This window comes from Tachypleus tridentatus, chromosome 10 (genome assembly GCF_004210375.1).
Source record: "Tachypleus tridentatus isolate NWPU-2018 chromosome 10, ASM421037v1, whole genome shotgun sequence".
NCBI lineage: Eukaryota > Metazoa > Arthropoda > Merostomata > Xiphosura > Limulidae > Tachypleus > Tachypleus tridentatus.
Window position 1 is genome coordinate 122818317 of NC_134834.1, and position 22451 is coordinate 122840767.

General features: G+C 38.3%; 1 protein-coding gene across 5 annotated transcripts in view; it reads left to right on the forward strand.

The window, feature by feature from the left end:
- The window catches only part of LOC143230236 (uncharacterized), a 146893-nt gene that overhangs the window by 118168 nt on the left and 6274 nt on the right, over window positions 1-22451 (forward strand). For all 5 annotated transcript variants that reach the window (XM_076463412.1, XM_076463414.1, XM_076463413.1 and 2 more), the window contains 3 exons: window positions 7742-7984; window positions 21088-21383; window positions 22019-22079. In XM_076463412.1, coding sequence (XP_076319527.1) covers window positions 7783-7984; window positions 21088-21383; window positions 22019-22079 — 559 coding nt within the window. In that variant the 5' untranslated portion in view covers window positions 7742-7782. The remainder of the gene's footprint in view (window positions 1-7741; window positions 7985-21087; window positions 21384-22018; window positions 22080-22451) is intronic.

A 22451-nucleotide genomic window follows, 5' to 3' on the forward strand; every position in this document is an offset into this window, starting at 1 on the left:
GGTAATCCCCACAATGGTCGGTGTTACTCTCAATCCCCATTGACCCCACAATGATCGGCGTTACTGTTAATTCCCACAATGTTCATTATTACTATTAATCCCCATTATGAGTGGAGATGGTATTAACCATACAAACCTTACAATAGTTAGTAGCTATATTGGCACTATTAAACACGTGGCCTAGTGGTTAGTATGTCTATTCTAGAACCTGAAGGTTCATGGCTCAGTTCCGTTGCCATTTAAAATGAAACGCAGTTTGTTGCGTTTCGAGAGTGAAAGTCAAGTCCAACTTTTCAGTTAAAGTAGAATAAGAGTTGGCGGTGGGTGCTACTGAGCGTCTATCTTTTCTGTTTATTATTACTAACACATATAGCCGTTTTCTAGTTGTGTTTTTTTGGCAAATTTCCGAAACAAACAATCTGAATAAAAATATTAAACCAAGAAGTTCGCACAAAGACATTCACAGTAACCAGAAACAACTAAAGTGTTTTACAATTAGATATCAGTGTAATTATTCTGTGTATCATTTTTAAATCTGAACATTCTGGTAAGATGTACTGTTTGCTACAATCCTTGGCCAGCTTAAAGCTACAAGTTTAATGACATGACAATGTTGAACTTATCACAGATTTGTTAATGTCATTTTGTAACAACGTGATCTGTTCAGGTATGTTAATGTCATTTTGTAACTGCGTGATCTGTTCAGGTATGCTAATGCCATTTTGTAACTGCGTGATCTGTTCAGATATGTTAATGTCAGTTTATAACTACGTGATCTGTTCAGGTATGTTAATGTCAGTTTATAACTACGTGATCTGTTCAGGTATGTTAATGTCAGTTTGTAACTGCATCTGTTCAGATATGTTAATGTCAATTTATAACCACGTGATCTGTTCAGATATGTTAATGTCAGTTTATAACTACGTGATCTGTTCAGGTATATTAATGTCAGTTTATAACTACGTGATCTGTTCAGGTATGTTAATGTCAGTTTATAACTACGTGATCTGTTCTGGTATGTTAATGTCAGTTTATAACTACGTGATCTGTTCTGGTATGTTAATGTCAGTTTGTAACTACGTGATCTGTTCAGGTATATTAATGTCAGTTTATAACTACGTGATCTGTTCAGGTATGTTAATGTCAGTTTATAACTACGTGATCTGTTCTGGTATGTTAATGTCAGTTTATAACTACGTGATCTGTTCTGGTATGTTAATGTCAGTTTATAACCACGTGATCTGTTCAGGTATGTTAATGTCAGTTTGTAACTACGTGATCTGTTCAGGTATGTTAATTTCAGTTTGTAACCACGTGATCTGTTGAGGTATGTTAATGTCAGTTTATAACTACGTGATCTGTTCAGGTATGTTAATGTCAGTTTATAACTACGTGATCTGTTCAGGTATGTTAATGTCAGTTTGTAACTGCATCTGTTCAGATATGTTAATGTCAATTTATAACCACGTGATCTGTTCAGATATGTTAATGTCAGTTTATAACTACGTGATCTGTTCAGGTATATTAATGTCAGTTTATAACTACGTGATCTGTTCAGGTATGTTAATGTCAGTTTATAACTACGTGATCTGTTCTGGTATGTTAATGTCAGTTTATAACTACGTGATCTGTTCTGGTATGTTAATGTCAGTTTGTAACTACGTGATCTGTTCAGGTATATTAATGTCAGTTTATAACTACGTGATCTGTTCAGGTATGTTAATGTCAGTTTATAACTACGTGATCTGTTCTGGTATGTTAATGTCGGTTTATAACTACGTGATCTGTTCTGGTATGTTAATGTCAGTTTATAACCACGTGATCTGTTCAGGTATGTTAATGTCAGTTTGTAACTACGTGATCTGTTCAGGTATGTTAATTTCAGTTTGTAACCACGTGATCTGTTGAGGTATGTTAATGTCAGTTTATAACTACGTGATCTGTTCAGGTATGTTAATGTCAGTTTATAACTACGTGATCTGTTCAGGTATGTTAATGTCAGTTTGTAACTGCATCTGTTCAGATATGTTAATGTCAATTTATAACCACGTGATCTGTTCAGATATGTTAATGTCAGTTTATAACTACGTGATCTGTTCAGGTATATTAATGTCAGTTTATAACTACGTGATCTGTTCTGGTATGTTAATGTCAGTTTATAACTACGTGATCTGTTCTGGTATGTTAATGTCAGTTTGTAACTACGTGATCTGTTCAGGTATATTAATGTCAGTTTATAACTACGTGATCTGTTCAGGTATGTTAATGTCAGTTTATAACCACGTGATCTGTTCAGGTATGTTAATGTCAGTTTGTAACTACGTGATCTGTTCAGGTATGTTAATTTCAGTTTGTAACCACGTGATCTGTTGAGGTATGTTAATTTCAGTTTGTAACCACGTGATCTGTTGAGGTATGTTAACGTCAGTTTGTAACCACGTGATCTGTTGAGGTATGTTAATTTCAGTTTGTAACCACGTGATCTGTTGAGGTATGTTAACGTCAGTTTGTAACCACGTGATCTGTTGAGGTATGTTAATTTCAGTTTGTAACCACGTGATCTGTTGAGGTATGTTAACGTCAGTTTATAACCACGTATAGATACGTATCTGTATCTATACAGATCACTAGAAAATTTATAATGTTCTCCAGTTTGTAGCATATTCTATAGCTGGAGTACCTAAACGAAGGTTATGTAAATTCGTGATTAACAGAAAGTTATCATAGAACATAAAAATTGCTTCACTTACATGTAATTGTAAATAAAAAACAAAACACAAAAACCTCCATTAAAATTGTAAAACACAAAATGTGAAACCTCATGTTTGTATGTATCTATACATGGATTCAACGAACCTTTCTGCTGAATTTGGTGAAGATTCATTAACAGGGGGCGAAATAGTGGTAAAAATGTAGTATGGTTTGAATTTCGCGCAAAACTACACGAGGACCATCTGCGCTATCCGTCTCTAATTTATCAGTGTAAGGTTTGAGGAAAGGCAGCTAGTTATCATCACCCACTGCCCACTCTTGCGCTACCCTTTTACCAAGGAGCAGTGAGATTGAATGCCACATTATAGCCCCTCACGGATGAAAGGGCGAGTGTGTTTGGTGTGATGGGGATTCGAACCCGTGACCCGCACATTGTGAGATGAACGTCTTAGCCACCTGATTATAGTGATAAAAGAAACTGAAAAATACAAACAAAACTAAAAATGTGTGTATATCTCCCCATAGACCCAGTGAACTATGGTACCAAATTTTGTGAAGATCCATCTACAGGGGCGAAATAATGGTAAAAAAAAGCAAAACGCCCATAAAAACTACAAAATGCAAAACTAAAAATTTGTATGTACTCCTTCATGGACCTATTAAACACATACCAATCTTGTGAAGATCCTTCCACACCCTACAAACTAATTACATGGACACACAACAGACAGTACTATTATATTTATGTAAATTATTGTTATTTTACTTCATATTATTAACTGTTAACCTGTGTTTTTTGTCATCGCTTGTTCTCATGCTAATATTGTCTAATGTTTAATGAGAAATGTTGTGAATTCTTAACTAATTAACGAAATATCGACTGAACATCTACGTAACGAGTAGAACATATCAGTATATTCTGTAAAACTACACTCGACAGTTTAAGTCTAGACCTTAACGTCATATTTTCATTCACTGCACAGGTTGAAGGGCTAGTGATGACGTAATTACTTTACCAGGAAAAATTGTTGCTCTTAGCCCGAGTCAGTCGGTGCTACAAATTAACACATTACTGACTGTCAGTGGTTTCGAACCTCTACTCGGAGATTATATGGTTCAGGTAGCCTGCAAGTAGAGATTGCCAAATTGATCGCGGCTTTCTCCACGAAAACCTATGAATTTGAGGACGTGCGCGTGTCACGAGCAACGAAATACCTGCAGCAACGTCATTTTCCACGATAAAGTGTTTTCCTTCGTGTTGAAAAGACATAAGATGAATTTGGATACGAGATGTCTTTCTGTGACGAAATGAAAATTATGTCGTGTTTGATGAATATCTAAGCTAAGTGATGTACTAGAAAAGATAGAGTGTGAAATGTTTTGTTCCTCGGTGAGTTTGCACAGTGTTGTGTAGTAGCAAGATTTCCATAAAGTATTAGGCCTATTATATTTTTAAACACTACATTCGTTGTCAAGTTCTTTAGAGATTTTTCAACAGTTAAAAGGATGTATAACTATAGTGTTCTAATGACACTGTTTTGTTCATAATATCCCCAGTGATTAATTATTATACTTTGTTGTAGCAGGAAAGTTGTGGTATAGAAAATGTTCTGTAAGGCTCAAGGTTTGAGGAAATATTTACTGTTGTTATACAATGTTAGCTCTGATTTGTAGCGTGAATAACAGAAATATTAAGACTTTTAGTACAATGTTAGCTCTGATTTGTAGCGTGAATAACAGAAATGTTAAGACTGTTATTACAATGTTAGCTCTGATTTGTAGCGTGAATAACAGAAATATTAAGATTTTTAGTACAATGTTAGCTCTGATTTGTAGCGTGAATAACAGAAATGTTAAGACTTTTAGTACAATGTTAGCTCTGATTTGAAGTTTCTACATTATTATTTATATAGATCGAAGTGTTTCTTTAAGTTATCATTCATTGTTTATACTGACGTGTGACTACTTCTCGTGAAGTGTCTGTATTATTGTAATATGGACGCTGTCACGTGACTATCCTTAATGAAGTTTCTACATTATTATTTATATAGATCGAAGTGTTTCTTTAAGTTATCATTCCTTTAAAAACAGTTGTTGATTTCGAGGGGTAACCAGAAGTTAGTGTACCCTCATGAACTTAAAAGCCTTATTTAATATTTTGTCAGTGACAGGACACGTAATGGCGTTTGATATCATTGATTGGTATTGGATTTAATTTCGGAATTAGTAGCTGTCTTAAGCATTGTGTTGTACGAGTTTTTCATCCTAAAGTGATAACATTGAAATCTTCCTTATTCAAAATATTTTGTTCTTTAAAAATATTATTTAAAAATCTAGTTATACGAATATATTTATTCAGAAAGACGTTGCGACACATACAACCAGACATAAGGTACAATTGGTGGTATTGCACGTTGCCTGATTTGTAATTCATCGTGAACCAAATGTATATTTGTAATAAGCTGGCAACAGTTTCTGACTATTTTATATACCTAACGATATGCGATCACCGTTTGTGTTAAGAAGGGGGTAATAAGTAAATTGATTTGTTTGTTTGTTTGTTTTGGAATTTCGCACAAAGCTCCTCGAGGGCTATCTGTGCTAGCCGTCCCTAATTTAGCAGTGTAAGACTAGAGGGAAGGCAGCTAGTCATCACCACCCACCGCCAACTCTTGGGCTACTCTTTTACCAACGAATAGTGGGATTGACCGTTACATTATACACCCCCACGGCTGGGAGGGCGAGCATGTTTAGCACGACGCGGGCGCGAACCCGCGACCCTCGGATTACGAGTCGCACGCTTTACGCGCTTGGCCATGCCGGGCCCAAGTAAATTGAAACAAGAACCTTTATATGTTTTCTGAACTCTTAACAAGTTTTGTGATAGTGTGAAAATATCTTTATTTGGTTTTTGGAATTACGAGCAAAGCCATTTGTGGGCCGTCCATAACGTAACAGTAATAGATCAAAGTTTGCTTATATTTTGAATTTCACGCAAAGCTACACGAGGGCTATCTGCGCTAGCCGTCCCTAATTTAGCAGTGTAAGACTAGAGAGAAGGCAGCTAGTCATCACCACCCACCGCCAGCTCTTGGGCTACTCTTTTACCAACGAATAGTGGGATTGACCGTAACATTATAACGCCCCCATGGCTGAAAGGGCGAGTATGTTTGGTGCGACGGGGAATCGAATTCTCGACCCTCATATTACGAGTCGAACGCCTTGCCCACCTGGCCATGCCGGGCCTGATAGACTAAAGAAAGGAAAGCTAGTCAACATCACCCACCGCAAACTGTTGGGTTACTCTTTAGCAATGAACAGTGGAATTGATCGACACACTGTAACGTTCCAACGACTAAAGAATTATTAAAAATGCCTTTTTATATTCTGATTAGATTTCCCTTTCAAGTATCATTTATAGTGTTTAAGGCTTTTTTTTTTTTTTTTTTAGATTCAATGTGTTAAATACACTGCTGGACAAAATCTTAAGGCCAGTGAACGTAAAGAATAAATGTGTGTTTTGCGTTCTTAGACTCAACCACGTATTTGAGTAGAGCTTCAAAATAAAAATAAGAAAAGGGAAGATAAAAATATAAAACTTTTTTAGCATTTAATGGTGAAAAAGTGAACACTATGAGATTAGCCTAAATATTAGCTGGTCAAAAGTTTAAGACCATACTAAAACGAAGCGTTAATCGGTAAACACGTAAAAAAATTTAGTCATTTGAGCATTAAGCTTTGTCAACAAGCATTAGCGTTGTCAACATCTCTCACTGGCATCTCTTGTGTTACATTGGGTAAAAACATAGCAAAGACTAAAAAGTTGACAGAATTTGAACATGGCAGAATTGTCGAGCTGAGGGTTACGGAACGAGAATTTCAAGTGCTCGGCCCAAGAAAATTTCGCCGGCGTTGAGCAGGAGAATTCGACGGGTTGTTCGGCAAGACACCAGCCGATCGTCGAACCAGATTAAGGCCCTTACGGACGCAGAATGTAGCTCGAGAACAATAAGACGGCATCTATGAGAGAAAGGATTTAAAAACCGTAAACGTCTTCAAAAGCCACGCCTCCTTCCACACCACGAAACAGCTCGGTTAAACTTTGATGAGAAGCACCAAACATGGGACGTAGAAAAGTGGACGAAGGTTTTATTCTCTGATGAGAAAAATTTAACCTGGATGGTCCCGATGGATACCAATGTTACTGGCACGATAAGGATATCCCACCGGAAACATTTTCTACACTACACACACAGTGGAGGAGGTTAATTGATGATCTGGAGTGCTTTTTTTCCTTCCATTGAACAATGGAGCTTCAGGTTATACAGGGGCGTCCAACAGCAGCTGGCTTCTTTGGTATGTTGGAGAGAGAATTCTTATTGACTGAAGGCTCTCGCTTGTGTGGAAATGACTGGATCTTTCAGCAGGACAATGCTGCAATCCACAATGCCAGTAGAACAAAAGACTTTTTCATGGCGAATAACATGATTCTTTTTTACCATCCAGCGTGTTCGCTCAAACTGAACCTCATTTGAAATGTTTGGAGTGGATGGTAAGGGAAGTCTATAGAAATGGACGTCAATTTCAAACAGTGCATGATCTTCGTGAAGCCATCTTCACCACTTGGAATAACATTCCAGTCAGTCTTCTGCAAACGCTTATATCGACCATGCCAAAGCGAATGTTTGAAGTTATTCGCAATAACGGCCGTGCAACTCACTACTGAGACCTCTTGTTGGGCGTTTCCTACCCTGTTTAGGACTTCTTTTTGGTATAGGCTTAAACTTTTGACCAGCTAGTATTAAGGCTAAATTCATAGTGTTCACATTTTCTCTATTAAATGCTAAAAATGTTTATTTTTATTTTCCTTTTCTTATTTTCATCTTTCGAAGCTCTACTCAAATAAGTGGTTGAGTCTAACAACGCAAAATGCATATTTTTTCTTTATGTTCATTGGCCTTAAAATTTTGGCCAGGAGTGTATGTCGTTTGTTAAAATAAAAAGTAATAATTTTCTGTTGTTTTCACAGATCATGGAGTTGCGAGGTAGAAAGCGCTCTCTAGTGATCAAATGACTCCAAGCATGTCCGACAAAACCTCAGATTCAACATTTGAAGAACGCCAAGCGCGGTCAATAGCTCTAGAAAAGACTTACGTTCACGACGTCTACCACCAAATTGCTCCTCATCTCACAGACACTCGACACCGCGCGTGGCCGCACGTGAAGAAGTTTCTCCTCGACCTGGAACCTGGAAGTATCGTGGCAGATATTGGTGAGTGTGAAACTGTTTTCCACCAAGCTTAGCAGTACCAGAAAAACGCTGTTATCTTTACTTTCGGTAAGATGCATGCTATAACTATCACTTGTACTGCAAAACGCCTATCGTAAGACATTATTTAGTACAAGTCAAGCTAACATATCACTAGTTCTATAAATCACACGTTTTAACCGATTTTTTAGGATATTGTTTCTCCTAGTTAACGATTAAACGTGTTTATCATTAGACAACCATATTTGTAGCTAGTTACCTACGGATGACTAACTTACAAGCTAAGCCTGCTTAGTTTATTAGAGGTCACAATCTGTGTGTAACAAATTCTTTTTGTTTATTGTTGACCTTTGTGAGATCTTAAAATAATTTGAATAACGAACTACGTCACACTTCCCTAGAGCATATTCAAATACACTTGACATATTTGGGGATTTCAGGTTAACAGCTTTCTTTCAGTAGATCCAATATATCTCTTTTGACGACAGGGACAAGTCAATTGATAAAATGCATTTATCACTTTACTGCGAGAATACGGTTCTTAAATTTAGAAAAACACATTTGTGCGACAGTTAGGCTTAAAAACATCTCGCTTGTGTTGAAGAATAAACCTTACGAATTATATTTCATAAGCAAGAAATATTTACCCATACATGATAACGTAATTGGTCTGTTTTGAATTTCACGCAAGTCTACACGAGGGCTATCTACGCTAGCCATCCCTAATTTAGCAGCATAAGATTAGATGGAAGGCAGCTGGTCATCACCGCCAATTCTTAGGCTACTCTTTTACCAACGAATAGTGGGATTGACCGTCACATTATAACGCCCCACGGCTGAAAGGGCGAGCATATTTGGTGTGACAGGGATTCGAACCCGCGACACTCAGATTACTAGTTGAGTGTCTTAACCATCTGGCTATGCTGTGCCTGATAAGGTAATAATAACAGATATTTGGAAATTTCATACGTAGATGGTGCACTAAAACTACGCTTGTTAACACAGTTGCGACGTTTATTTGTTTGAAATTGAGCAGAAAGAAAATCTGTGCTCTGTCTACCACGGGTATCGAAAACCAGATTCTTACGTTGTTAAGTTCGCAGATATGACGCTGAGCCACTGGGTTTTGGTTGTGTAGTATTATTTCAGTACATTGTTCATTGGTTAGTGAAAACCTGTGCATTGGGCTATCTGTGCTGTGCCACCATGAGTGAAAATCTGGACATTTTAGTTATGTGGACTCTCAAAGTTACCATTGAGCCAATGGGGGTGGGGGGAGGTAATAAAATTTAAAATAAGATTGTTAGAGATTGTAATGAGTAATAAAATCTAATCGAATATACCCGCGTTCCACACTTGGTATTGCTGGCTCGGAAAAATCATAATCTTTGGCTAAAGTCCCTCATTACGTTTCTTAGTTGTCAAGGGGACACACTGATGCACATCACCACATCAGAACCCTTGGCTACAACTCTGTAATAACCCAGATGTTTTACCCGCAGCACATTTCAATTTTTAATATGCACAAACTAAAGTGCGCTTTTTCAGTTCAACAGGCTAACAAAGCCAGAACAAGAAAGACAGTCCAAAGTGCAGACCCCATAATTCATAATAAATTTCACTACCTTTACTCCACAGTTAATAACTTCCAAGCTCATACAGTTGACCAGGTAGGAGTATGTTTTGAGAATTTTATTTCCTCGCATGCTTCATTCTATTGGGGTTTAACAACAAGAACACCTGAACGTAATGTAAAAATCTACGGAAGTCAACATTCTATTCCAGCAGAGATACGTAAGAAATGTTGTTTTCGTTAAATACCAGAAATTGGATAGTCATTCTCAGTACACATATTGTTACTAGATTATAATTAATTTTAGGAAACATATTCATAAAACATTTATTTAGATAACATTTGAGAAGAAAAATTAATCATTATTTCTTCTCGTATGACATTCAGCTTGTTCTCAATCAACTGTAATCTTTCTCTTCTTCTGTGGCTACATCCATATTGTGTCATTTTCCGTCAACTGCAGTCTGTCTCTTCTTCTGTGGCTACATCCATAGTGTGTCCTTCTCAGTCAACTGCAGTCTGTCTCTTCTTTTGTGGCTACATCCACATTGTGTCCTTTTCAGTCAACTGCAGTCTATTTCTTCTTCTGTGGCTACATTTACACGCTGCCATTTTCAATCAAGTGCAGTCTGTCTCTTCTTCTGTGGCTACATCCATAGTGTCCTTTTCAGTCAACTGCAGTCTGTCTCTTCTTCTGTGGCTACATCCATATTGTGTCCTTTTCAGTCAACTGCAGTCTATCTCTTCTTCTGTGGCTACATCCACATTGTGTCATTTTCAATCAACTGCAGTGTGTCTCATCTGTGGCTACATCCACATTGTGTCATTTTCAGTCAACTGCAGTCTGTCTCTTCTTCTGTGGCTACATCCATATTGTGTCATTTTCCGTCAACTGCAGTCTGTCTCTTCTTCTGTGGCTACATCCATAGTGTGTCCTTCTCAGTCAACTGCAGTCTGTCTCTTCTTTTGTGGCTACATCCACATTGTGTCCTTTTCAGTCAACTGCAGTCTATTTCTTCTTCTGTGGCTACATTTACACGCTGCCATTTTCAATCAAGTGCAGTCTGTCTCTTCTTCTGTGGCTACATCCATAGTGTCCTTTTCAGTCAACTGCAGTCTGTCTCTTCTTCTGTGGCTACATCCATATTGTGTCCTTTTCAGTCAACTGCAGTCTGTCTCTTCGTCTGTGGCTACATCCACACTGTGTAATTTTCAGTCAACTGCAGTGTGTCTCATCTGTGGCTACATCCACATTGTGTCATTTTCAGTCAACTGCAGTCTGTCTTTTCTTCTGTGGCTACATCCATATTGTGTCATTTTCAGTCAACTGCAGTCTGTCTCTTCTTCTGTGGCTGCATCCATAGTGTGTCCTTCTCAGTCAACTGCAGTCTGTCTCTTCTTCTGTGGCTACATCCATAGTGTGTCCTTCTCAGTCAACTGCAGTCTGTCTCTTCTTCTGTGGCTACATTTACACGCTGCCATTTTCAATCAAGTGCAGTCTGTCTCTTCTTCTGTGGCTACATCCATAGTGTCCTTTTCAGTCAACTGCAGTCTGTCTCTTCTTCTTTGGCTACATCCATAGTGTCCTTTTCAGTCAACTGCAGTCTGTCTCTTCGTTTGTGGCTACATCCATATTGTGTCCTTTTCAGTCAACTGCAGTCTCTCTCTTCTTCTATGGTTACATTTACACGCTGCCATTTTCAGTCAACTGCAGTCTATCTCTTCTTCTTTGGCTACATCCACATTGTGTCCTTTTCAATCAACTGTATTATCATCAGATTCAAAGAATGACAGCTACCATTAATGAATGAAGAATGTCCTTTTTGTATAATTTCCACAAGTATAACTTGTAGGCTGGTTTCTCAAATTTGTGCGGCTATTTTTAACTTCTGTAATATTCCAAAATTATTTTAATAGCTTATCGTCTTACCGATGTTAAAGAATAAATTGAAATTTCCCTCAACTTTTACAAAATGTTCCTTTACCAATCATCATCTTCGAAACTAAACAAAAGGTGCGACCTGGCTAGTTAATGAATGGTTATTACTTATAACATTGTTATCAATGCTATAAGTGTAGCTATCAGTCTGGCCACCAATAATGATTTCATTGCTTTAAGTCGTATATACTCAATTATTGTTTCTCTTTTTTGTGGCCGCAAATATTTTTAAATCAAAGTCCTTTTTTGTTAGGTATCCCGACATTTTGTCAATACACACCAACCATCTACTGCAATTAAGAAAGTGACCCTCAGTAATAACCAACATTAATTTTAGGATCGCAAATCTATTATTTTTGACAGACTTTTGCGTTCGACTCGTAATCTGAGGGTCGCGGGTTCGAATCCCCGTCGCACCAAACGTGATGGCCCTTTCAGCCGTGGGGGCGGTGAGTGGTGATAACTAGCTGCCTTCTCTCTAGTATTACACTACTAAATTAGGGAAGGCTAGCGCAGATAGCCCTCGTGTGTATTTGCGCGAATTTCTAAAACAAACAACAAACAGACAGACCTTTATTTTAGAGAACCAATAAGATTCTTTTAAATATATGGTGGTAGTTTTCGCCGTTAAAGCAGTATTAAAAGCATCCTTTATAATAACGCTATGGAATTTAGATTAATAGTTTCTTGTCATCACCCTATGCAATCGATACAGCCGTATCAAGTATCAGTATTTATGTTAATTGCTTAAGCTAATATCACGTGACGCTGAACGCTCTTTAATTTAGGATAGTCCCATAAAATTTAGTAAATTCGTTCTGAAAAGTTGACAATGAATAACCAATAATAACCGTCCACTGGTATGATTATTTTGGGAACTTGAGCCAGAAACTACTAATCTAGTTTGCTTATCCTAATTATGTATCTTCGCTTCCGTTCACCTTGTAGTTTTGCTGCTCTGAATCAGCCATCTTTAATTCAAATGATAAAAATTATAAAAGTGTTTGACGTGTTTTCTGCATAGTCGTACGCAAAAATTTTCGTTAAATAATTGTGCACATGTGGCTTATATTTACACCAAATGAGCCTCTTAATTGTAGGTTGAAAAGATATATCAGTGTACGAGATTTGAAAAGAAACATCTATGAAAATATGTTTTTCTATCAAATAAAGTGTCCATACTTTTGATGCGCGTACCTCGCTGGTAAGGCGCTAAGTCTACGGATTTACAACGCTGAAATCAGGGGTTCGGTTTCCCTCGGTGGAGTCAATAGATAGCCCGATGTGGCTTTGCTACAAGGAAAACACAAACTCACTTTTGGTGCGAAGAGAAAAAACAAAAAAGAAAGAAACTCTATCAAAACTGGAAATGTTATACCAAAGGTATTTATTAGTAGATTGCATTGAATTTGGTTTGTGAAGTAAGAGTCCAGTGGAGCACATTCACTGTGATAGTTTAGATTAGAACATTCCAAGCTACAGAAGGTAGAAAGTATTTTTCTGTTAATATCACAAAGTGCATACTGCAGGTTGTTTTTACGGTCTTGATTCTAACTACTACTAGTCCTGTGGGAATCTTGACTAAAACAACAAACAGAACCACAAGTCTTAAACTAATGTCACGGTGAGGTGAATAACAAGAGACCGACTCCAGATGTGAGTGATTCTAATTTGTAGCATGTAACAGTGATGTGAAGGTACAATGAACTTATTTAGACGTCTTATTAACATCTCTCTAGTCGACCAACAATTTCGACAAATATCGTTCCTTCAATTCGTATTTACTGGTAGACTTCTCACGAACGCGAGATATTTGAACGCGCGATTTCAGCTCGTATTACGGAAGCGTCTCGTACAAATAACGTTTTCTTCTTTCGCTCGTTTCCAGCAAGACTTCTTGGCTGATACCGAACAACGTTGTTTCGGGATTCGAGTCAGTAATAGACAAGAGGGTGAGAGACTCGAACTATATATGAGATGATGCTAAAACAACAGATGAGGACGAAATATTAGTAATAGACTGGCCTATTTTAATATAACTTTAATACCTTAAATAACGTTGGTTCTAGGAAAAACTATGAAATTCACTACTTATTATTCACCTTATCGATCATTCAGTACTCGCTAAGCCTAATTAAACTTCTTAAGTACAAAGTTCTATGAACACCAATAAGTAATCAATCTCCGGTCTTTATTTAGAACGTTAAAGTCCTTCTAATATTTTACTTGCTTTACTACAACTAACTCGTTGTGTGAGGTTGGAATTTTAATATCGTACTTTAATTGTCGCACAAATTTTTACAACCCTTCATTTAAATTTCAAATTATTTTAATTTTACTACATTATCATTTTCGGTTTTCAACGTCTATACACATGAAATTTGTTTATCGACGTAAAAGGCAACGTATCATTCAAAAATGATATAAAAGAGAAAATAAATAAAAACACATGGGTTCAAAAGCTGCTCCGTTTTTTTAAAAAAAACATTTAACTTACTCGATGGCACAGAACATGGCATTTACAAACAACTAGCAACCACTAAACAAACGGGTTTAAGCAAAGGTTGGTCATGGGAATTTCTTAAATAGTCATTTTTTTAGCAGAGGTTTATTAAGGGAACTTACTAAACAGTTGGATTTAAACAGTGGTTTTCAGGGGTGTTACTTATCATGTGGATTTAAGCAAAAGTTTGTCAAGGGTGCTTAGTAAACAGACGGATTTAGGTAAAGGTTTGTGAAGGGCACTTACTAAACATTCAGGTTTAGGTAGTGTTTTTCAAGGGTACTAAACATTCAGGTTTTAAGCAGTGATTTATCAAGGGTAATTCCTGAACAGTCGGGTTTAGGCAGTGGGTTTTCAAGAGTAAGAAAAACCAAGAAACGAAACTAACTATGGCAGGAATTTAGTTTTAAGGAAAGGTATTTCACTTTCCAAACTGAGTTGTTCAGGGATAAGAGTATTCACTTTTTTCACTTTACAAACTGAGGTGTTCAGGGATAAGAGTATTCACTTTCTTCACTTTCCAAACTGAGATGTTCAGGGATAAGAGTATTCACTTTCTTCACTTTACAAACTGAGGTGTTCAGGGATAAGAGTATTCACTTTTTTCACTTTACAAACTGAGGTGTTCAGGGATAAGAGTATTCACTTTCTTCACTTTACAAACTGAGGTGTTCAGGGATAAGAGTATTCACTTTCTTCACTTTACAAACTGAGGTGTTCAGGGATAAGAGTATTCACTTTTTTCACTTTCAAAACTGAGGTGTTCAGGGATAAGAATATTCACTTTCTTCATTTTCCAAACTGAGGCCTTTCGGTATGGATTTCTGTACGTGGTGAGGGGACCTCCCAGGGTAGGTTCTGTTCTTTCAATTTACCTCCTCTGGAATCTAAACATTCACCCACGTGTTTGCCGTGAGTGGCGACCCGCGAAGGGGAGGAGAGGATCCTGGTGGTTGAGGGGTCCAACCCTAACACACCACTTTGGCCTTGAATTCCTGTAGACGGGCGGCCTTTGGTTGGCCCTCCTTGGGTCAATCGGCTGGTCCACTTGGGCTAGAGCCAACCGAGTACCAGTGTTGGAAGTTCTCAACGGGTGTTGTGGACATTGTGTCTGATGCTGGTGTTTGGGTATAGTGCTCACGAAACCCTGGCGTTGCTGCAATGTCCTTGCATGACATTGTAGTGCTTCCCCTCGTAGGGCTCCACAGTGGGTGGGGTCAGTGGGTACCGAAATTTTCCTCTTTTCCTATGTATCCTCCAACAAAAAATTTAAATAAAATAGTGAAAAACAGTCAATAGGTAAAGGTACCAAAATTTTCCTTTTTTCCTATGTATCCTCCAACAAAAAATTTAAATAAAATAGTGAAAAACAGTCAATAGGTAAACGACCATGTCTTGAAGACTCTAAGCAGCAATCTTCAACATCTGTAACACCTGTACCCCATTTTCTTATATTACATTCTCTTTCAGAAAAACCTTTAGGGCAAATGTCCCCCTTTTTTATTCAGAAGGGACTAGAGGGACTTGCTGGCTCTCCAAAGTCAGTAAAGAAGCTTCGATCTGGTGACATATTGGTTGAAACATCCATATCCCAACACAGTAAACTCCTCTTGAATTCAAAGGCAATTGGGGATGTACCTATTGAGGTTACCCCTCATGCTACCTTGAATTCATCACGGGGAGTTATTGTTGAGAGGGATTTGAAGAACGTCCCCGAGTCGGAGATTCTCACTGGTCTCTCCACTCAAGGAGTTCCTGCAGTGAGGCGCATCTCCACTCTCAAAGATGGAGTTACACTGCCGACAAATATCCTCGTTTTGACATTTACATCACCATGTGCACCTGCCACCATCAAGGCAGGTTATCTAATTTACAGGGTACGGCCGTACATTCCAAACCCTCTCTGATGTTTCCAATGTCAGAGGTTCGGCCACTCAAAGACGTTCTGTTGTGGTTCATTGACATGTGCTCGTTGTGGTGGCAAGAACGACGATGCCTATGAGTGTCACACGGACCCACATTGTGTCAACTGCAATGGTTTCCACCCTTTTTACTCTTGTTCTTGTCCAAAATAGTTGGAGGAAAAAGAGGTGCAGCGTTTGAAAACGACTCATAACATTAGTTATCCTGAGGCTCGGAAATTGCTGTCCGCCACTCCATCTCGGACATATGCTGCTGCACTTCGTTCCACAACGACAGTGGGAGTGCAGACAGATCTTTCTGTGCCTCCAAAAGAATCATTTTCAAAACAAATAAAAAGCCTTTTGACCTCCATGGTTAAAAAGGTTGATGAATCGACTTCTACACCCCATCTCTGTTCCTCCCATACATTCCAACATACCTCAAGATCCACATCCTTCGGTTTCAAATACAGTCATTTCTTCAGATGCATCTTTTTCTCCAACCCCACGATGCAAAACAATCATTCGTTCGCGTCCTCAGTCACTGAAATCCCCTTCCAACTACAAAGACTTGCCCAATCGACCCAGGGCAGGATCCATGGAGGTCGATAGACCTCCTCCGAATAAGAACAGTAAGGAAAAAAGACGTGGTCGTAAACAGAAGGGTTCTCCAGCCACTTCGCTTACCCGTCATTAAAAATAGTCACGTTGATACAATGGAACTGTCGAGGTTTACGTTCTAATTTGGATGATATCAAAACACTGATTGCTTTCTACCATTCTGTATGTCTTTCCTTACAAGAAACATTTCTAAAACCTACTGATACAGTCACCATTCGGCAGTTTTCTCTGTACAAAAATGACAGGCTGTGTGATGGACGAGTTCATGGAGGGGTGGCACTATTGATTGATCAGCATGTGCCCACCCTGTCTTTGTCACTCAACACATCCTTGGAGGCCGTAGCCATCCGTGTTTCCTTGGGTCATACCATCACTGTTTGTTCTCTCTACTTGACCACTGGAGAGACATATGATCAATCACACCTTGATGCTCTCGTTGAACAGTTGCCATCTCTCTTTCTAATCCTGGGGGACTTTAATGGACATCATCCCCTCTGGGGAAGTGCTGTTGTTGATAGGAGGGGTCGCTCTGTAGAGCATCTGCTCTCTGATCACAACCTTTCTCTTTTCAATACTGGTTCTTCCACTTATTTTCATGCACCTAGTCAGTTCTTTACTGCTATTGATCTCTCGGTTTGCTCCCCTTCATTATTTTCCCATTTTTCATGGAGGGTTGACAATAATCCACTAGGCAGTGATCGTTTTCCTATACTTTTGAGAGAGACTGGCCGTGGTCGATGCCACCCTACCCGCGTGCCCTGATGGAAGCTGGATCAGGCAGACTGGTCCACTTTCACTGCTCTCGCAGAACTTGATCCTGTCATCGTGAATCAGCCATCAATAGACGACTGTGTGGCAGTGATAACTGACTGTATTATACAAGCAGCTGCTCAGCGTATTCCTAAAATCTCGACACGTTTTCCACGATATCCTCGTCCGTGGTGGAATTTTGATTGCCACTTGGCACGGAAGGCTCAAAAACGGGCCTGGGATACTTTCCGTAGATATCCCACACTTTCGAACCGCATCGCTTTCCAACGGGCCCGTACACATGCTAGGTGGGTAAGACGTCAAAGCCAGAAGGAATCTTGGATTAAGTTCACAACTAGCATATCTTCTACCACCAGTTTCAAGGTCATATGGGACAGGATTTGAAAGGTCAGTGGGAACTACATTTCTGCCCCCCCCCTTTCCATCTTACTCTCTGATGGCCAAGAGGTAGCTGATGTCCGGATCATCGCCGATACTCTAGGTGAAAGCTTTTGCCAGGTATCTAGCACTTCTGCTTGTTCCCCCATCTTCTTAGCCATCAAGACTCGGGCAAAGCGTTCACCTCTTTCCTTTCGAACTGACTGTCTCTTTGACTATAATCGTCTTTTTACACTGGTGGAACTTAAACTGGCCTTTCATCGGTCTGGCAGTACATCCGTTGGACCTGATGACGTACACTATGACATGCTGCGCTATCTCTCTCCTGCTTCTTTTGATATTCTTCGATTTTTTTTTACCGGATCTGGCAGGAGAATGTTTTTCCTGATGCCTGGCACCAGGCTATTATCTTACCTTTCTCTAAACCTGGGAAAGATCCCAAGATTTCTTCCAACTACCGTCCAATTGCTTTGATGAACTGTCTTTGTAAGACCACAGGATTGTTAATGCTCGTCTTGGTTGTGTCATAAGGCTTCTCAATGTCAAACAATATTGATACAAGATGTTGGCATTTTGCGAGACCTCCATATATATGGGTTACGTGGCCATTTACCCGTGTTTATTAAACCTTTTTTAATGGACAAGAGATTCCAATTTCGTGCGTGTTCGACACTTTCCCGTTCTTTTGTACAGGAACTTGGGGTCCCTCAGGGCTGTGTTTTGAGTGTCACACTTTTCAGTATAAAGATAAATGCATCACTGAACAACTCCCTCTCACTGTTGCAGACGGGCTCTATGTGGACGACTTTCACATCTCGTGTCAGTCGTCGAACATGAGATATATTGAGCGGCAACTACAAACTGTACTCAATCGTGTACTGAAGTGGACTACAGCGAACAGCTTTAATTTTTTCTCTCTAAAACCGTTTGCATGCACTTTTGCCGCCAACAGGGTATTTACCCTGATCCTGAACTCCGTATCGGTGAAGTTTCGCTGCCAATGGTCGACATTTTTACATGAAAATTATTTATTGGGAAAACACAAAAGGTGAAATATGCTACGTCTGTCACACACTTTGAACATCATTATGTCACGATAAGAAACAACAACCTTAATAAAATATTTCACTAGCTAAGTAAATATAGCATTTAATTACTGATTGGTTCCATGTAGAGTTAGGCAACGCCTGCTTGCCTGTTTGAGAACTTCGATTAAAAAGCCCAAGGTTTGCGCCTTTGTTCGCTTTTCATGATCAGTATTTATAAGTTACGGATTGCTATATTTGATTTCCACTAGAGGTCACTTACATATAAGTTCCGCCAGTGTACGTGTATGATATCCCTCAGGTTGAAAAAAAGTTTTGTTGAAGTTATTTGAGGGCGTTAGCCGTCACTAAGTTTGAGCTGATATTATAAGGAGAGGACAGTTAGTAACCAGTACCCTCCAGGAGAGGACATTAGTAACCAGTACCCTCCGCTTGAGCTACTTTGTTTGCTTAAATAATGAAAATTGACTGTCACTGTTATAGAGTATTAAGAGACACAAAGTGCGAAGCGCATTTTAAGAAAAACTGGTAGAAAAGTGTAATTAATCAGATTTAGAGACTGGGTGTGGTAAATAGTATGTCACACCCAACCCTTGGCCCTATTATAAGTGGAGTTTTTTCCCTCTGTATTCAGTATTGTGTAGTAAGATCTTCCACACCCAACCCTTGGCCCTATTATAAGTGGAGTTTTTTCCCTCTGTATTCAGTATTGTGTAGTAAGATCTTCTTCCACACCAAACCATTGGCCCTATTATAAGTAGAGTTTTTTCCCTCTGTATTCAGTATTGTGTAGTAAGATCTTCCACACCCAACCCTTGGCCCTATTATAAGTGGAGTTTTTTCCCTCTGTATTCAGTATTGTGTAGTAAGATCTTCTTCCACACCAAACCATTGGCCCTATTATAAGTAGAGTTTTTCCCTCTGTATTCAGTATTGTGTAGTAAGATCTTCCACACCCAACCCTTGGCCCTATTATAAGTGGAGTTTTTTCCCTCTGTATTCAGTATTGTGTAGTAAGATCCATTATTCTCTTCTACACTATCTTCCTTGTCTCGTTACTTTAAGATTGTAGTATAAACACGTGTTATCAGCAGTGACTTTTTACATTATTTTAAGATCGCACTGTAAACACTTTTTATCAACACTGGCTTGTTAACACTTACCATTTCATACAGAGATCTAGAATGGTTCTAGGTGTGTCATGTTTGTGCTGTTGGAACTGGTTGTTTCTAGCAAAGATCACACCACAATAAGTACACATGGTTAGGAGAAACACTGTGTAAAGGTCGCGACACAGAAGTACACGTGGTTAGGTAACATTATTTTACTGTTAATATCTCGAAGTGTGCTAAGATGTTAAAAACCATTGTTTTCAGTAAGGCTAAGCAGGTTAAATCTAAATAAAATTCTTAGTGAGTTGTGTTTAGAATATTGTTTTAACATCAGTATTTGATACTTTTAGTAATGTCAGACACGGTGTCGTGTAAGATTTTTTTTTGGGGGGGGGCGACTGATTGGAGCTCGTGTTATTTTTACTGTGACGTTATTCGGACAATAATTACGTGGCACTCGTGGAACCTTGTCATCTATTGTAGCACTGAAAATTATGGTAAATTTTTTTAATTGTTGGAGACAGTGCCACACAAGCCAGCCCGATATCTTAACGTGGATACCCAAATTGACTCATTCAGGAAGGGTTTAGGTTGTTTTGATTAGACAGAAAGAAGACATTTGGCACAATTTTAGAGGCCCAAGTCGCTGGACCAGACCCGTAACCATGGGAGTCAGCATGGAGAAATTAACTTTTAAAGCGATTTAACAATGAAACATATTTAAAACGTTCTAGATGTAGTTTTTAATTGTGATGACTTGAGTGTAGCGATTAAGCTAAACAAACTGTGGATCCAGCTTATGTGAGGGAAAAACTTATTCAAAGATATCCCAGTCTATTTGACATATTAGATAAATTAGAGATTTGTCACTTGATTGCTTTATTGATAGCGAAACTTAAAAAACAAAACAGAAACGGGCACAATAGTATTGTTATCTTCGAAAAGGGGGTCGGAATCGTATATAAGAGATAACTTGTTTCAGTATTTTGTTAAGACTAAAAGTAAAGCCCAATTATGCAGGGCGGAAATTGAAGCAGATACAAAAAAAAAAAAAAAGGTTATTATCCCTAAAGATTCTCAAATATATATTTCACTGCGTTATATTTCCATGGATACGTGGCTGTTGGTTTGCCAGGCTTAGCACTCAAACATGTTAAGCTGGCTCGTTGGCAGGTGTAAAAAAACGAAAATCAGATATATTTGTTTGTTTTTAAGTAGGATATGTGTGGTCGCATGTTTGATTGTGTCGTCTTTATGTTCAGGTTGTGGAAGTGGAAAGTATGTTGACATCAATCCCGTGACGTTTCAGCTGGGGGTCGATCGATGTAACCCTTTACTCCAAACAGCCAGGAAGACAGGGTACGAAACACTCGCGTGCGACAACCAACAACTACCATTCCGTGACGAAACATTTGATGCAGCCATCTCTATTGCCGTCATACATCATTTTGGTACTTCTGAACGTCGCGTGAGGGCGCTTCAAGAACTGGCTCGTGTTTTAAGAATAGGTGGCAAAGTAATGATAACAGTGTGGGCCAAGGAGCAGAGTCATCGTAAAGTGAGTTACGACTTACTAACGAAATATTTTAGTAAAAGTGATGTCATAATGCATTTACCTTAACAGCATTATTTATTTAATGAAGTCTGACGGTGTTAGTGCCTTGTTTACGAGATATAATCCGCAGTTTAATAAACAGTAATCCCAATTTATCTTCAGAAGATTACCATACAGGCTAGGCCTAAGTTTATTAGAGAATACATCATTCAACAAATATAGGTTTTGCTAATTTTTGAGTATTATAATAATCTGTGGCCTACGTCCTACTTTCTTTCTAGCCGAGAAACTCCTTTATTCTGGACTAAAACTAATTTAGTATTTTTAAATTTTAGTTTTATTGGAACAATGTTACGTCACAATTTAACGGTGGGTCACAAGAAAAAGTTCTTATATATTTTAGTCTTAGTTCGTGACGTTCTTTAGTATAAAAAACTTTTTTGTCCATATACACCTTTATAATTACATATAGTTCGTTTAACTTAGATTTTGTAACCATTGTTTTAAATTAACTAATTTTGATTCGGTGATAATTTTCTGCCATAATTCTTCTGTACTTTATGTAGTAGAAGTCTTTATAATGTATATAAGCTAAACGTTACCAGTAACTGAGATTTTTTTTTTTTATTTTCTGGTAGTTTGACACGCAGGACGTGTTGGTACCTTGGCACAAACCTACAACTAGTAGTAGCAGCGAAGGTAAGTATCCATCAACTGAAATGTGTTGATTTTTAATCAAGTGTCGTGTTTTGATAGTTTGTATCGAGAAAAATTACATTATGTGACACAAATTTTATTTCTTAATTACTTATATTGTAAAAGTACAGAAAATGGCCATTATTCACTTCAAACTTTGCTTTTGTAATCTGCATAATGAAATTTAGAAATTAACCTATTTTTATGTAAAAAGGACCAAATCTGCACATTTTCATTTACATAAGGTCTGAATAAAACAACATATGAATCAAGATTTACATGTATTTATACTAAAGTTATACAAAAATGTTTAGAAGTGAGTAGTTTTTCAAGATATGTGACTGTAATATAAATCGCTTTCACCTATCAGCCCCC